Here is a 17385-nt window from a genome sequence, read left to right as displayed (position 1 = left end):
TCTTATAGGTCAAAATGGTTGAATATTGGCTATTTCAGACGTTACAACCGAACAAAATGAAGCTCCTATTTTAAAATGCTAATAATATGGAACGCCTGGGTGGCTCAACAGTTGAGTGTCTACCTTCAGCTCAGGGCATGGTCCCAGAGCCTAGAGATCGAGTCCCACATCTGGCTCCCCTCGAAGAGCCGGCCTCTCCCTCTGCCTATGTTTCTGCTTCTCTCTGTCTCTCTCATGAATAAATAAATAAGATCTTAAAAAAAAAAAAAAGCCAATATAACTTAGGACAAATCTAAGTTTTCTTTCTAATATATATTATTTGGAATAAATCTGTTTTTTTTAAATTAATAAAGAGGAACAACAACTCTCTTCATCTGCATACTAGCTCTTATTTCAACTGCTTTCTTTGGGACCAAGAATACAACACAAAGTGTATCCACAAGGCATACAGACCATTTTTCTTACAATATTTATGTCTTCATAAAAGAAATTTTAAAAGAATAAAATCCCATTGTATATTTTTAATGAATAACAGTAGTTTTCATCTTGTAACACAAAATAATCCATAGTAACATCCCTGAAGGTACACTGATCACAAATATCTTATTTAACTTCACATCTAAAGATTTTATTCTGATAATATAATAAGAGCTAATATTTATTAAGTACTTACTATACACCTGGCATTGTTCTTGTTACATTCATATTTAATTTAATTGTCCTCACAACAACCCTATGGAGTGGATACTACTAATTATCTCTATTTCTGAGATAAAGAAAACTGAAACATAGAATCACTCAAGGTCATATAGCTGGTAAGTGACAAAGCCAGGATTTGAACTTAAACAGTCTGACCTGATGTTCTTAACCACTATACTTACACTCTGTACAAAAATACAACCACAAGGATATTCATGTCAAAATTATTTAAAATAGGTAAAGATTGGAAATTTTAAAATAAATGATTAGTTAAACAAATTAAGGTATATTCATATAATGGAATACTATGGTACTGGGCAGTCCTGGTGGCGCAGTGGTTTAGCGCCACCTGCAGCCCAGGGGGTGTGATCCTGGAGACCTGGGATCGAGACCCACGTCGGGCTCCCTGCATGGAGCCTGCTTCTCCCTCTGCCTGTGTCTCTGCCTCTTATTCTCTCTGTGTGTCTCTCATGAATAAATAAATAAAATCTTAAAAAAAAAAAGAAATACTATGGTACCACTAAAAATGTTAGGGTAAGTATTTAATAACATGAAAAATGTTCATTATAAGAAAAAGTATGTTAGAAAACAGAATGTGAATTTATTTTTTACGGGATTTAAATATGCATAGAAAAAAATACTAGAGAACTATCTAACAAAACATTAACAGCAATCATCCCTGAGGATTAAGTTTATAAGTAATTTTTATTTATTTAATATATCAATTTCCATAACGAACGAGTATCAGTCCTACATTAAGAAAAATTACTTTTCAACTCCTTTGCAATATAAGGTGAATCAGTGTTCTAATCATTTTGAGTAATGTCAAATTATATATTCACTTTAGATATACTTGATTTTACATTAGCATTTTTATTTAACTTTACCTTCCAGGAGCTGTGAACTAACATTGACAAAATCAATTTTCTTCCGGAGATATCGCTGATTCAATTTCCAAATGCATGAAATAAATGCATTCTTTTCAGCAGTGCTGCTGGCAACCCATTTATATATTTTTTCAAAATGTAAATCAAATTCAGGATTTTCCTGAAATAAAAATATACAAAAGATACTGTTTTTGATCTTATCCCTTTTTCATTATTATGAAGTCTATATTTCAATAAAATGAAAAGAAGTTGAAGCTGTTCTTAAAAAAAAAAAAAACCCACTAAAAATCAGCTAAATGACTTACAGAGAATGGTTCGAGAATTCAATATACAGGAAAAACTTTATCTCCCAAAAGAAGCTGGATTAAAAAAAAAAACCACAATGTTTCAGTAATTTCCTTCCTATGTCCCTTAAGTATATGAGTAGAAGTATAGGATATCTAGGTAAAAGCTTTGTGTCCCAGCTTCCTGGTCTCTAAGATGACAATGGTCTCCAGTTTTGATGTGGACCTAATTTTTCTTTTTAAATTGCCTATGGGGTTTTAAAGTTATACATCTTCTTTGATAATGCACTAACTCCTTAGTAAGCTTCTTATTATAACATATGAGAAAAAAATACAATCTACATCCTAGTGTAGTTTCCAAGAACAAATGAAGTGAAAGCAGGGACTGATTCTGTTTTCAATTCTGAAATCAGAGAATGATTAAAGGTGCCTCAAAAATAAAAAATGCTGGTTAGCCTCAAATTAAAAAATGCTTGTCTTTTGAATGACAAAGAAGCTCAACCTGTGGGAGAAGTGCAGTATGCTTCTCTTAAGTCACACTGCAGCAGTGATTTCATATCAGGATGATATTTCCTACGTGAATGTAGGATCACTTGACTGCTATCTAAAAAATGAAAACCTATGGATGTATGCTTTTCTTCACATCCAAGGAATTAAAAATAGATTCAAACGTTCTTAATGTTCTATGAAAGGCTAATGATATATCCAATTAATTCAAAATATCATTTAGGGGGGACAAAATGTAAATGAATGCCTTAAGGGTAAGGGAAATTATATCAGACATTCACTGTAAAGAGCTGGGATAATTTAGGGATCAGGACTTGACCTGGTAAAATAATCATATTATGGTAGCATGGAACTACTAATTAGCTCATAAGCAGAACAGAAACATCAAAAGATTAAAAATCTGCATTTACAATAAAGAGGTAATTGCATTATTACATATAAAAAAACCTAAAAGTATTGGCAACTAATCTAAAACTTGATGGGAAATTATCTCTTCCTTGGGAATATTTCCCATAATGCCGTAAAAGAAGCTGAGTGCTCCAGTGGCAACACTCACACAAATCAATGTGTGACACTAAATGGCTAATGTTAGGCTATGTATAAAAATTTTATGTTTTATATCCATATATAGTGTACACACGCCAAGGTGCCTATATAATATGAAAAAAAATCCATTAAGAAAGCTAGCAATGAGGCGTCAGCTGTGAGAAAGCATTTAAATAAGCATCAGCAATGTTAGTGAATTATGCAAGTCAATGGGGTTATAAAGTGCAAAACTATTGAAGGGAAAGGCTCTTTAATAAAGATGCATTTCTAAAAAGCCCTTACAGTATTTTTTCTTAAACAGAAACCTACCAAAAAAGTCTCTACTCTTGATCTTTTCCCCTGGTAACAGAATTTATTAAATAATTTATTAAAGTGTTTTGGGTGCTCCTTAGGGATAAATCAACGGCCCAGAATGCCCAGAGAAAGGCATTCTCTACATTTGTTAAAATCTGAATTCTGAATTGCATATTCTAGATGTGCAAAGCTGTTTTTGCTTCATTTGAAAATATTTTACTCAACTGCCTGTCATTTTGTCCAGCTTTCAGATCCCCAGAGGTCTGTACCAGGGTCAGGGTAAAGTCAGACTTCTACTTTATTGGATGCTCTACAGAGGTAGCTTTTACTTCTTTGTGCCTTTTAAATAAACGTGTGAGACTTGAAGGGTTAAATCAAAGGGTCCTTGCAGTTAGGTAATGCAAACCTTGCTATCAGCCCTATCACCAATGGGTGTGATGCAAAACATGCCTGTGGAGGAAGGAGAGGGGCAGCGTTAGAGAGGCTAAGGGGAAGGAGCAGCTAATTTCACCAGAGGATCTCTACTTCATTTCTTTGAAAAAAGGGTATTGCTGTGAAAAGCCTTGACTTGTCAGAAATAAACGTGGTCCTTTAACATGATTACTACATTATTCAACCTCCTTCAAGTTGGAGTGTGGCTTCAGTGAAAACTGTAATATTTACATTCTTATATCTTATTCTTTAAGTTCCTTAAAATAAGGTGTGTAACTCACCATCACTTCCTTTACTTGAGCCACAAATATGAAACCATGGCCTCAACAGGCCAGCCTGGTTGCCTTAGCTGATGATTCTACATTCATTTGTGAAGACAAACTAAGGAAGACTCACTTTGGTTAGAGTATTGCACATGATTTTGAACCAGGTTTTACCAAAACAATGAAGGTTTAAAAAAAAAACTACTCATAATACTTTAAAATATGTATAAGGATTTTATACAAAATATACCCAACCTAAATACAGAAATATAGAGTTATTTTGCTCTAATGTACATAACTTGTGCACAAACATAACTATGGCTCAAAAAAAACCCCCAAAACAATGAAACAAACACACATACAGATTTATTTTAGTAGCTTGAGATTTAAGAGTGGGAGAATAGAAGGTTTAATAATACACTTTAGACTAATTCTTGGTTAGTTGGTAAAGCAGAGAATTATATAGTAAAAAGTTTAGATCTTAAAAGACATAATATCATGTTATAAAATGAAAGACACTTTCTGAAGACAGGTCAAAGAACTAAGAAAAACATACTTTAATAGCATCTTTGGCATCTACCACAGCAAGGTCTCGAAGGAGCCAAGCAATCTGCCTTTTGTAGAAATCTCCTTTATCAGATTTCTTGACTTTGACCATCTTCACCTGCACAGGGCGTTCAGTTGTCACTGTTGAGTAAAACACACTTTCATTAGGAATATTACTCACTTATTCTTCATCCATTCATCCACTCATGGCAAGTGTCCTTGTCAGGTGCCTGTACATGATTTAGAACAGGAGTAGTATTTCCTAATATGTGTTATGATTGAGGAATGCACAGAGCATCAAAGGGAACATAAATCGGACAACTGGGTCAGAGGCAGGTTCCTTGGGAAGTAAAACTTCAGACCAGTTCTGAAAGAATTGTATGAGGTCGATGAAAACAACTCTAAAGACTGGGGGAGGGGGGGGCAAGATGGCGGAAGAGTAGGGTCTCCAAATCACCTGTCTCCACCAAATTACCTAGAAAACCTTCAAATTATCCTGAAAATCTATGAATTCGGCCTGAGAATTAAAGAGAGAACACCTGGAATGCTACAGTGTGAAGAGTTCGCGCTTCTATCAAGGTAGGAAGACGGGAAAAAAGAAATAAAGAAACAAAAGGTATCCAAGGGGAAGGAGCCCCACGAGGAGCCGGGCTGAGGCCTGGGCGAGTGTCCCCAGGACAGGAGAGCAAACAGGAGCTGCACCAACATTCCCGGGCGGAAAGGGGCTCGCAGGGAGTTGGAGCAAGACCCCAGGAGGGCGAGGATGCCCTCGGGCTCCCTGGGACAGTAACAGAGCAACTGCACACCCAGGAGAGTGCCCTGAGCTCCCTAAGGGCTGCAGCACGCTCGGCGGGACCCGGAGCAGCTCGGGGGGGCTCGGGGGCGGCTCCGCGGAGGGGGCTGCGGGGCGGGAGCAGCTCGGAGGCGCTCGGGCGGAGGAAGAGGCTCCATGCTGAGGGGGCTGCGCAGTTCCAGGAGCAGCTGGGGCAGGGGCAGGGGCGGGGGGGGGGGGGGCGGGGGGCTCGGGCAGCAGCTCCGCAGAGGGGGCTGCGCGGCCGGGAGCGAATCCAACAGCGCAGGCCCCGGAGCACAGGGCGCCGGGACACAGTCCAGGATCCAGCCTCCCCCGGGACAGGCAGAGGCAGGGAGGGCCCAGGACAGAAAGGACCCTCCTGCCCCGAGCTGAGCAGATCAGCGGCCCCGCCCCGGAGTCTCCAGGCCCTGCAGACGGAGAGCTCCGGAGGGGGCTGAATCCAGGTTTCCAGAGCTGACCCCGCCACTGGGGCTATTCCTCCAGGGGCCTCACGGGTAAACACCCCCCACTGAGCCCAGCACCAGGCAGGGGGCAGAGCAGCTACCCCAATTGCTAACACCTGAAAATCAGCACAACAGGCCCCTCCCCCAGAAGACCAGCTAGAGGGACAAGTTCCAGAGGAAGCCAAAGGACTTAAAGTACACAGAATCAGAAGATACTCCCCCGTGGTTCTTTTTTTCTCTTTTTTCTTTTTTTTTTGTTGTTGTTTTGTTTTGTTTTGCTTTTTGATTTCCTTCCCCCACCGCTTTTTTCCTTTCTTTCTTTTTCTTTCTCTTTTTCTTTTTTTTTTTTCCTTTTTTTCCTCTTTCTCTTTTCTTTCCTTCTTTCTCTCCTCTCTTTTTCTCTTTTTCCCAATACAACTTGCTTTTGGCCACTCTGCACTGAGCAAAATGACTAGAAGGAAAACCTCACCTCAAAAGAAAGAATCAGAAACAGTCCTCTCTCCCACAGAGTTACAAAATCTGGATTACAATTCAATGTCAGAAAGCCAATTCAGAAGCACTATTATACAGCTTCTGGTGGCTCTAGAAAAAAGCATAAAGGATTCAAGAGACTTCATGACTGCAGAATTTAGAGCTAATCAGGCATAAATTAAAAATCAATTGAATGAGATGCAATCCAAACTAGAAGTCCTAACGACGAGGGTTAACGAGGTGGAAGAACGAGTGAGTGACATAGAAGACAAGTTGATGGCAAAGAGGGAAACTGAGGAAAAAAGAGACAAACAATTAAAAGACCATGAAGATAGATTAAGGGAAATAAAGGACAGCCTGAGGAAGAAAAACCTACGTTTAACTGGGGTTCCCGAGGGTGCCGAAAGGGACAGAGGGCCAGAATATGTATTTGAACAAATTCTAGCTGAAAACTTTCCTAATCTGGGAAGGGAAACAGGCATTCAGATCCAGGAAATAGAGAGATTCCCCCCCAAAATCAATAAAAACCGTTCAACACCTCGACATTTAATAGTGAAGCTTGCAAAATCCAAAGATAAGGAGAAGACCTTAAAGCAGCAAGAGACAAGAAATCCCTGACTTTTATGGGGAGGAGTATTAGGGTAACAGCAGACCTCTCCACAGAGACCTGGCAGGCCAGAAAGGGCTGGCAGGATATATTCAGGGTCCTAAATGAGAAGAACATGCAACCAAGAATACTTTATCCAGCAAGGCTCTCATTCAAAATGGAAGGAGAGATAAAGAGCTTCCAAGACAGGCAGCAACTGAAAGAATGTGTGACCTCCAAACCAGCTCTGCAAGAAATTTTAAGGCGGACTCTTAAAATTCCCCTTTAAGAAGAAGTTCAGTGGAACAATCCACAAAAACAAGGACTGAATAGATATCATGATGACACTAAACTCATATGTCTCAATAGTAACTCTGAACGTGAACGGGCTTAATGACCCCATCAAAAGGCGCAGGGTTTCAGACTGGATAAAAAAGCATGACCCATCTATTTGCTGTCTACAAGAGACTCATTTTAGACAGAAGGACACCTACAGCCTGAAAATAAAAGGTTGGAGAACCATTTACCATTCAAATGGTCCTCAAAAGAAAGCAGGGGTAGCCATCCTTATATCAGATAAACTAAAATTTACCCCGATCTGTAGTGAGAGATGAAGAGGGACACTATATCATACTTAAAGGATCTATCCAATAAGAGGACTTAACAATCCTCAATATATATGCCCCAAATGTGGTAGCTGCCAAATATATAAATCAATTATTAACCAAAGTGAAGAAATACTTAGATAATAATACACTTATACTTGGTGACTTCAATCTAGCTCTTTCTATACTCGATAGGTCTTCTAAGCACAACATCTCCAAAGAAACGAGAGCTTTAAATGATACACTGGACCAGATGGATTTCACAGATATCTACAGAACTTTACATCCAAACTCAACTGAATACACATTCTTCTCAAGTGCACATGGAACTTTCTCCAGAATAGACCATATACTGGGTCACAAATCGGGTCTGAACCAATACCAAAAGATTGGGATCGTCCCCTGCATATTCTCAGACCATAATGCCTTGAAATTAGAACTAAATCACAACAAGAAGTTTGGAAGGACCTCAAACACGTGGAGGTTAAGGACCATCCTGCTAAAAGATGAAAGGGTCAACCAGGAAATTAAGGAAGAATTAAAAAGATTCATGGAAACTAATGAGAATGAAGATACAACCGTTCAAAATCTTTGGGATGCAGCAAAAGCAGTCCTAAGGGGGAAATACATCGCAATACAAGCATCCATTCAAAAACTGGAAAGAACTCAAATACAAAAGCTAATCTTACACATAAAGGAGCTAGAGAAAAAACAGCAAATAGATCCTACACCCAGCAGAAGAAGAGAGTTAATAAAGATTCAAGCAGAACTCAACGAAATCGAGACCAGAAGAACTGTGGAACAGATCAACAGAACCAGGAGTTGGTTCTTTGAAAGAATTAATAAGATAGATAAACCATTAGCCAGCCTTATTAAAAAGAAGAGAGAGAAGACTCAAATTAATAAAATCATGAATGAGAAAGGAGAGATCACTACCAACACCAAGGAAATACAAACGATTTTAAAAACATATTATGAACAGCTATACGCCAATAAATTAGGCAATCTAGAAGAAATGGACGCATTCCTGGAAAGCCACAAACTACCAAAACTGGAACAGGAAGAAATAGAAAACCTAAACAGGCCAATAACCAGGGAGGAAATTGAAGCAGTCATCAGAAACCTCCCAAGACACAAGAGTCCAGGGCCAGATGGCTTCCTAGGGGAATTCTATCAAACGTTTAAAGAAGAAACCATACCTATTCTCCTAAAGCTGTTTGGAAAGATAGAAAGAGATGGAGAACTTCCAAATTCGTTCTATGAGGCCAGCATCACCTTAATTCCAAAACCAGACAAAGACCCCACCAAAAAGGAGAATTACAGACCGATATCCCTGATGAACATGGATGCAAAAATTCTCAACAAGACACTGGCCAATAGGATCCAACAATACATTAAGAAAATTATTCACCATGACCAAGTAGGATTTATCCCCGGGACACAAGGCTGGTTCAACACCCGTAAAACAATCAATGAGATTCATCATATCAGCAAGAGAAAAACCAAGAACCATATGATCCTCTCATTCGATGCAGAGAAAGCATTTGACAAAATACAGCATCCATTCCTGATCAAAACTCTTCAGAGTGTAGGGATAGAGGGAACATTCCTCAACATCTTAAAAGCCATCTACGAAAAGCCCACAGCAAATATCCTTCTCAATGGGGAAGCACTGGGAGCCTTTCCCCTAAGATCAGGAACAAGACAGGGATGTCCACTCTCACCACTGCTATTCAACATAGTACTGGAAGTCCTAGCCTCAGCAATCAGACAACAAAAAGACATTAAAGGCATTCAAATTGGCAAAGAAGAAGTCAAACTCTCCCTCTTCGCCGATGACATGATATTCTACATAGAAAACCCAAAAGCCTCCACCCCAAGATTGCTAGAACTCATACAGCAATTCAGTAGCGTGGCAGGATACAAAATCAATGCCCAGAAATCAGTGGCATTTCTATACACTAACAATGAGACTGAAGAAAGAGAAATTAAGGAGTCAATCCCATTTACAATTGCACCCTAAAGCATAAGATACCTAGGAATAAACCTAACCAAAGATGTAAAGGATCTATACCCTCAAAACTATAGAACACTTCTGAAAGAAATTGAGGAAGACACAAAGAGATGGAAAAATATTCCATGCTCATGGATTGGCAGAATTAATATTGTGAAAATGTCAATGTTACCCAGGGCAATATACACGTTTAATGCAATCCCTATCAAAATACCATGGACTTTCTTCAGAGAGTTAGAACAAATTATTTTAAGATTTGTGTGGAATCAGAAAAGACCCCGAATAGCCAGGGGAATTAAAAAAAAAAAAACATATCTGGGGGCATCACAATGCCAGATTTCAGGTTGTACTACAAAGCTGTGGTCATCAAGACAGTGTGGTACTGGCACAAAAACAGACACATAGATCAATGGAACAGAAGAGAGAACCCAGAAGTGGACCCTGAACTTTATGGTCAGCTAATATTCGATAAAGGAGGAAAGACTATCCATTGGAAGAAAGACAGTCTCTTCAATAAATGGTGCTGGGAAAATTGGACATCCACATGCAGAAGAATGAAACTAGACCACTCTCTTTCACCATACACAAAGATAAACTCAAAATGGATGAAAGATCTAAATGTGAGACAAGATTCCATCAAAATCCTAGAGAAGAACACAGGCAGCACCCTTTTTGAACTCGGCCACAGTAACTTCTTGCAAGATACATCCACGAAGGCAAAAGAAACAAAAGCAAAAATGAACTATTGGGACTTCATCAAGATAAGAAGCTTTTGCACAGCAAAGGATACAGTCAATAAAACTAAAAGACAACCTACAGAATGGGAGAAGATATTTGCAAATGACATATCAGATAAAGGGCTACTTTCCAAGATCTATAAGGAACTTCTTAAACTCAACACCAAAGAAACAAACAATCCAATCATGAAATGGGCTAAAGACATGAACAGAAATCTCACAGAGGAAGACATAGACATGGCCAACATGCATATGAGAAAATGCTCCGCATCACTTGCCATCAGGGAAATACAAATCAAAACCACAATGAGATACCACCTCACACCAGTGAGAATGGGGCAAATTAACAAGGCAGGAAACAACAAATGTTGGAGAGGATGCGGAGAAAAGGGAACCCTCTTACACTGCTGGTGGGAATGTGAACTGGTGCAGCCACTCTGGAAAACTGTGTGGAGGTTCCTCAAACAGTTAAAAATAGACCTGCCCTACGACCCAGCAATTGCACTGTTGGGGATTTACCCCAAAGATTCAGATGCAATGAAACGCCGGGACACCTACACCCCGATGTTTATAGCAGCAATGGCCACAATAGCCAAACTGTGGAAGGAGCCTCGGTGTCCATCGAAAGATGAATGGATAAAGAAGATGTGGTTTATGTATACAATGGAATATTACTCAGCTATTAGAAATGACAAATACCCACCATTTGCTTCAACGTGGATGGAACTGGAGGGTATTATGCTGAGTGAAGTAAGTCAGTCGGAGAAGGACAAACATTGTATGTTCTCATTCATGTGGGGAATATAAATAATAGTGAAAGGGAATATAAGGGAAGGGAGAAGAAATGTGTGGGAAATATCAGAAAGGGAGACAGAACGTAAAGACTGCTAACTCTGGGAAACGAACTAGGGGTGGTAGAAGGGGAGGAGGGCCGGGGGTGGGAGTGATTGGGTGACGGGCACCGGGGGTTATTCTGTATGTTGGTAAATTGAACACCAATTAAAAAAAAAAAAAAAAAAAAGAATGACTGACTAATGTGAAGCCAAGTGGCTTGAAAGAGCCTAGCACCGTCTCACAGAACAGCGATTAGTAGTACAATATGAATTGTACATGTAAGAAAGTGGATGGAATGAAGTTACCAAAAACGATGAAAGTTCAGATCACAAAGGGCCTGTATGCTCTTGTTGGGGGTGCTCTTAGAGGATTTTAATTAGGGAAATGACATGTTCTAGTTTGTTTCTAAAAATTACTCTGGCAGCAGAATAGTGGATGGATTGGAGTGAATGCCAGTACATTTAAAATTTTAGATGAAGTGGTTGAATCTCTAAAAAAAAATAGAGGGATCCCTGGGTGGCGCAGCGGTTTGGCGCCTGCCTTTGGCCCAGGGCGCGATCCTGGAGACCCGGGATCGAATCCCATATCGGGCTCCCGGTGCATGGAGCCTGCTTCTCCCTCTGCCTATGTCTCTGCCTCTCTCTCTCTCTATCTCTGTGTGACTATCATAAATAAATAAAAATTAAAAAAAAAAAAAAAAAGTAAAAAAAAATAGAAAAAAAAACGTAAAACTTACCAAAACTGACTTAATAGAAAATATGGAAAAATTCTATAACCTATTAAAGAAATTGCATTAGTAAGTGAAAAATCTCTTCCCAAAAACCTAGTCCAATGCAGTTTTACTGGTATGTTTTGCCAAGCTTTCCAAGGAAACGTTCCAAACATACATAACTATTCCACTCTACAGAAAACAAGGGAACATTCCCAACTTACTTTACTTTATGATTTTGGTTGTAGAGCCAAAGATAGTGTACAAAAGAAAATGGCAGGACCATGTCACTAATGAACACGGGGGAAACTCTTATAACTACAAATATATAAATAACTACAAACAAACACTGCATTGGCAAACTTAATCCAAGGGCATATACAAAAGATAGTATTCTGAGATGTATATTTTTTTCCACCTTTTCAGATCTCTGAAATGAGAATATGTCTTAACAACTGATGCAATACCACAGTATTTTTTTGAGTGGTACATAAAATAATAATATATACTATAATTGATGGCATATGGTACATCATGATTGAGTTAGGTTATTCCAAGAACTCAATTTACAGGGGTGCCTGGGTGGCTCAGCGGTGGTGTGTTTGCCTTTGGCTCAGGTCGGGATCCTGGGGTCCTGGGATCGAGTCCTGCATCAGGCTCCCAGTGGGGAGCCTACTTCTCCCTCTGCCTATGTCTCTGCCTCTCTTTCTGTGTCTCTCATGAATAAATAAAATCTTAAAAAAAAAGAACACAATTTATCATTCTAAAAACCAAGTGCAATCACCACCAACAAATTAAGAAAACTATATGATAATCTCAATGATTTGAAAAAGTATTTGATAAAATTGAACACTCATTCAATGATAAAAAAACAAAAAGAAACAAAGTAAAAAGTCAGGAATAGAAGGGAACTCCCTTTAGCATTGTAGAGGATAGCTACAAAAAAACCACTGCCATTAAAAAGTGAAGCCATTCGCTTTGAGATCAACACTATATTGACAGTCCTAGCCAGCAGACTAAAGCAACAAAAACAAATAAAAAATATAAAGACTATAAAGGAAGGAAGAAAATATCACTATTTACAAAGAGTCTATGGACAAATTATTAGAATTAATAAGTTTAGCAAGATTGATATAGAAATGCATATAAAAAACCAACTGTATTTCTAGATTCTAAGAAATGATTTTTAAAACATATTTATGTTAAAAAAACTAAAAGCTTCTGCTCTGCAAAAGACATCAAGAGAATTAGAACACAAGCCAGACTGCAAGAAAATATTTGCCAAAGACACATCTAATGAAGGAATGTTACCTAAAATGTACAAAGGACTTTTTTTTAAAAAATGATTTTATTTATTTATTCATGAGAGAAACACAGAGACGCAGAGACATAAGCAGGCTCCTTGCAGGGAACCTGATGCGGGACTTGATTCCTGGACCCAGGATGATGCCCTGAGCCAAAGGCAGATGCCCAACTGCTGAGCCACCCAGGCGTCCCATACTCTTTTTTTTTTTTTTAAGATTTATTTATTTGAGAGAGATAGAGAGAGAGAGACGGAGCATGCATGTAGTGGGGAAGGAGCAGAGAAAGAGAGTCTTAAGCAGACTCCATGATGAACTCAGGGCTCCATCTCACAACTTTAAGATCACAACCTGAGCTAAAACTAAGAGTTAGATGCTTAACTGACTGTGCCATCCAGGTACCCCTATACAAAAGGACTCTTAAAACTCAACAATAAGAAAAAAAAAACCTAATTAAAAAATAGCCAAAGATTTTAACAGACATTTCCCAAAGAAAATATATAGATAACAAATAAGATGATTATACACCTATTAGTATGGCCAATTTCCAGAACCTGACAACAACAAATGCTGACAAAAATGTGGAGCAACAGAAACTCTGAGGCATTGCTGGTGGCATTGCAAAATGATACAGCCACTTTGGTAGAAAGTTTGGCAATTTCTTACAAAACTAAACATACTCTTACCATATGATCCAGCAATCACACTCCTTGGTAGTCAGCCAAAGGAGTTGAAAACTTAGCTCCATGCAAAAATCCACATGAGTGCTTATAGTAGTTTTATGCATAATTGTTAAATTGACAATCGAGATATCCTCCACAGCAGGTGAGTAGATAAAATGAGATACATCTAGGCATGGAATATTATTATTTCATGGCTATCAAGTTATGAAAGGGCATAGAGGAACGTAAATGCAGACTACTAACTGAAAGAAGCCAATCTGAACAGGCTACAGACATACTGTATGATTCCAACTATATGACATTCTGGAAAAGGCAGAATCATGCAAGTAAAATGAACAGTGGTTGAAAAGAGTAGAGGTTGGAGACAGATTAATAGGCAGAACACACAGGATTTTTAGGGCAGTGAAAATATCCTGTATGATATTACAATGATAGATATATTTCATTATACATTTGTCCAAAATCATACAATGCACAATACTAAGGGTGAACATTAAGGTAAACTAGGGACTTTGGATGATTACTATGTGTCAATATAGGTTCATTCTTGGCCACAAACTGTTGTCATTGTTGCTAGCAATATTGATAAAGGAGGAGGGTACACATACATGGGGGCAGGGGATATATAGGACATCTGTGTACTTCCCACTTTGTTGTAAACCTAAACTGCTATAAAAAAAATTAAAGTCTTTAAAATGTATTAATACTAATAAGTTATTATTTATTATAGTATCAAAAAATCTAGGAATAAATACAACATATGTGTAAAACCTTTGAAACTATGTAACTTATTGAAAGTCTTTAAAATTGTAAAACTTATTGAAAGGCATTAAAGAAGACCTAGATAAATGGAGAACTGCACTATGTCCATGGACAAGAAGACCCAATATCATGAAAATGCAAGTTCTCTTTGAACTGAATGACAATTCAAAACAATCCTAATTAAAATCCCAACAGAATCTGGAACTTGCCAAGTGGATTCTAAAATTTAGGTAGAAGAATAAAGAACCAAAACAAGACAAAATAAAAGCCAGATACAGGAGAACCCAGAAATAGGCATACATACTTCATCACAAGGACACAGGTAAAAACTAAAGTTTTTAAACTAAAGCAAAAACTAAAATGTGAATGGCAAAAATATAAAATCTTTAGAACATGGTATAGGAGAATACTTTTATTACTCCAGGGAAGTGTGTGTGCGTGCGTGCGTGCGTGCGTGTGTGTGTGTATGTATATATATATATATATATATTTCTTTTTTTTTTTTTTTTTAAGTAGGCTCCGTGCTGGGGCTTGAACTCACAACCCTGTGATGAAAACCTGAGCTGAGATCAGGAGTTGCATGCTCAACCAAGAGGCACCTCTCTATGGAAGTATATCTGTCTTAAATAATATTAAAAAACTGGAAGCCATATAGGATCAGATTGACAAATGTGATTTCATTAAAATTAGAAATTTCATAAAAAGCTCATACACAAGCCACAAACTGGGAGGCATATAAACAATACAGGATTGGTAAATATATAGAACTTGTACAAATCTGTAAAAAAGCAACCAATACAACAGAGAAATAAGCAAAAGGCTTTAAGGCAAATTACTAAGACAAGGTAACTAAATGGCCAATAAACTCATGAAAAGGTGCTCAATTTCATCATTTATATGAAAATTTAAAACCACAAGGAGATATTATTTTACATATTACTTCCACCAGGTTGGAATCAATTATGTCTGTCAAAACTAAGTGTCAAAACCAAGTTTTTACTAGGATGTAGAAAAAGAACTCAAAACACACACTGCTTGTGGGATTGAAAACCAGTATGATGGGATGCCTGGGTGCCTCAGCGGTTAAGTGCTTTCAGCCCAGGGCATGATCCTGGAGACCCGGGACTGAGTCCCATCTCAGGCTCCCTGTATGGAGCCTGCTTCTCCCTCTGCCTGTGTCTCTGCCTCTCTGTTTGTGTGTGTTTCTCATGAATAAATAAATAAAATCTTTAAAAAAAAAAAAAGAAAAGAAAACCAACCTGACTACTTTTGAAAATAATTTGGTATTAGTGTTGAACATTTATGCCTATATCCCAGCAATTTCACATTAGGTATCTACCCTAGAAAATTCTTGCCTAGGGGCCCCTGGGTGGCTCAGTCAGTTAAGTACCTGCCTTTGATTCAGGTCATGATCCCAGGGTCCTGGGATTGGGATCGAGCCTCACATTGAGCTCCCTGCTCAGCGAGGAGCCTGTTTCTCCCTCTGCCCCCCGCCCATACACGTGTGCGCTCTCTCTGAAATAAACAAATTTTTAAAAATTGAAAAAAAAAAGAAAATTATTGCCTATATACATGAGACAAAGACAAACATGTTCATAGAAGTACTGTCTGAACAGTAAAACCTGAAAACAAACCTAATGTTCATCATTAGTAGACTGTGTAATTAAACTGATAACTCTCATAGAGTAGAACACTCCATAGGAGCGAAAATGAAAGAATTATGGTTACATGAAAAAAACAGAAATAAAACTCATGAACATGAACATAATACTGAGTGGAAAAAGTCACAAAAAGATATATGCACTGTGATTCAATTCCTGTAAATTTCAAAGACATGCGAAACCAAACAATATGTTATTTGAGATTAAATATATATATATAGTGAAATGATAAAGAAAAGCAAGGAAAGACTAAACCAAAATTCAGGACACTAGCTACTTCTTAATGAGTGGGGGAAGGGAATGGGCTTAGGAAAGGGTGCACAGGACACTTCACGAACAGTAATAGTAATATTCTTCTTACATTAGGTGGTAAGCACACGAGTGTTTGCTGTATGGTTAATCTTTACACCTTATATACTCGGTATAGATTCTTTAGTATCTACTCGATATTTAATTAAAGGCAATTTAAAAAATGAATTTGTTGGCCCAACAGTCTTTCCAATTACAGAGACAATGAGAATACTAAAAATGAGAGGAAATGTCCCCTGGTGAATAAAACAATAAAAGAATGCCAAACGAGCTTTTTCTAACTAAATACCCACCTGTAGCACACAAAAAACAGTTCTTTTTCTTTTTTCCTGCTTTGCAGACATTGACAATACTCAGCAGGCGTTCATCATTTGGTGTAAAAATATCTCTTTGTAACGCATGCTTGATTGCTGTCATTCTTAATCAGCTAAAAAAAAATTGAGAGTATAGATATTAAGGTCATTCTCAATACCATTCTATCTCATATTGTTCCACTTATGATTTAAAAAATGATCTTATTTGTGGCTAATAAGCATAGGAAGAATGATTTCATACATCAACAAACCAACATCATAAAAATAAAAAGCTGTATGTTTGGAAAAGAAATTATAGAGAACCAGCATTATCAAACTCTAAAAATTTTGGAAGTGCCTACCAAATATTAAGGTACAAAAATGTTTTAAGAAAAAAAGCCCCGTGCACAATATTTAAATATAAATTTCCTCTATAAGGAGTTCTTTACAACTCAACAATTAAAAAAACCCAATTAAAAGCTGAGCAAAGGATCTGAATAGACTTTTCTCCAAAGAAAATATACAAATGGCCAATAAGTACATGAAAAGATGCTCAACATCATTAACCACTAGGGAAATGCAAACCAAAAACAAATGTGATAATTACAACTTTATATAACTTATTTATATATATATATGGAATTTATATATATTTAGCCATTCACTGGAATGGCTAAAATTAAAAAGACAAGTGTTGGTAAAGAT

At 37.8% G+C, this 17385-nt stretch overlaps 1 protein-coding gene across 8 annotated transcripts in view; it reads right to left on the bottom strand.

Moving 5' to 3' along the window:
- EXOC1 (exocyst complex component 1) overlaps positions 1 to 17385 on the bottom strand; it is a 67264-nt gene that overhangs the window by 45120 nt on the left and 4759 nt on the right. For all 8 annotated transcript variants that reach the window (XM_025435517.3, XM_025435520.3, XM_025435521.3 and 5 more), the window contains exons 2-4: positions 16681 to 16814; positions 4469 to 4599; positions 1587 to 1746 (exon numbers count right to left, since the gene is read on the bottom strand). In XM_025435517.3, coding sequence (XP_025291302.3) covers positions 1587 to 1746; positions 4469 to 4599; positions 16681 to 16804 — 415 coding nt within the window. In that variant the 5' untranslated portion in view covers positions 16805 to 16814. The remainder of the gene's footprint in view (positions 1 to 1586; positions 1747 to 4468; positions 4600 to 16680; positions 16815 to 17385) is intronic.

The sequence above is a fragment of the Canis lupus genome, chromosome 13 (assembly GCF_003254725.2).
Source record: "Canis lupus dingo isolate Sandy chromosome 13, ASM325472v2, whole genome shotgun sequence".
In the NCBI taxonomy this organism is placed as follows: Eukaryota; Metazoa; Chordata; class Mammalia; order Carnivora; family Canidae; genus Canis; species Canis lupus.
This window is presented reverse-complemented; position numbering and strand designations above follow the sequence as displayed.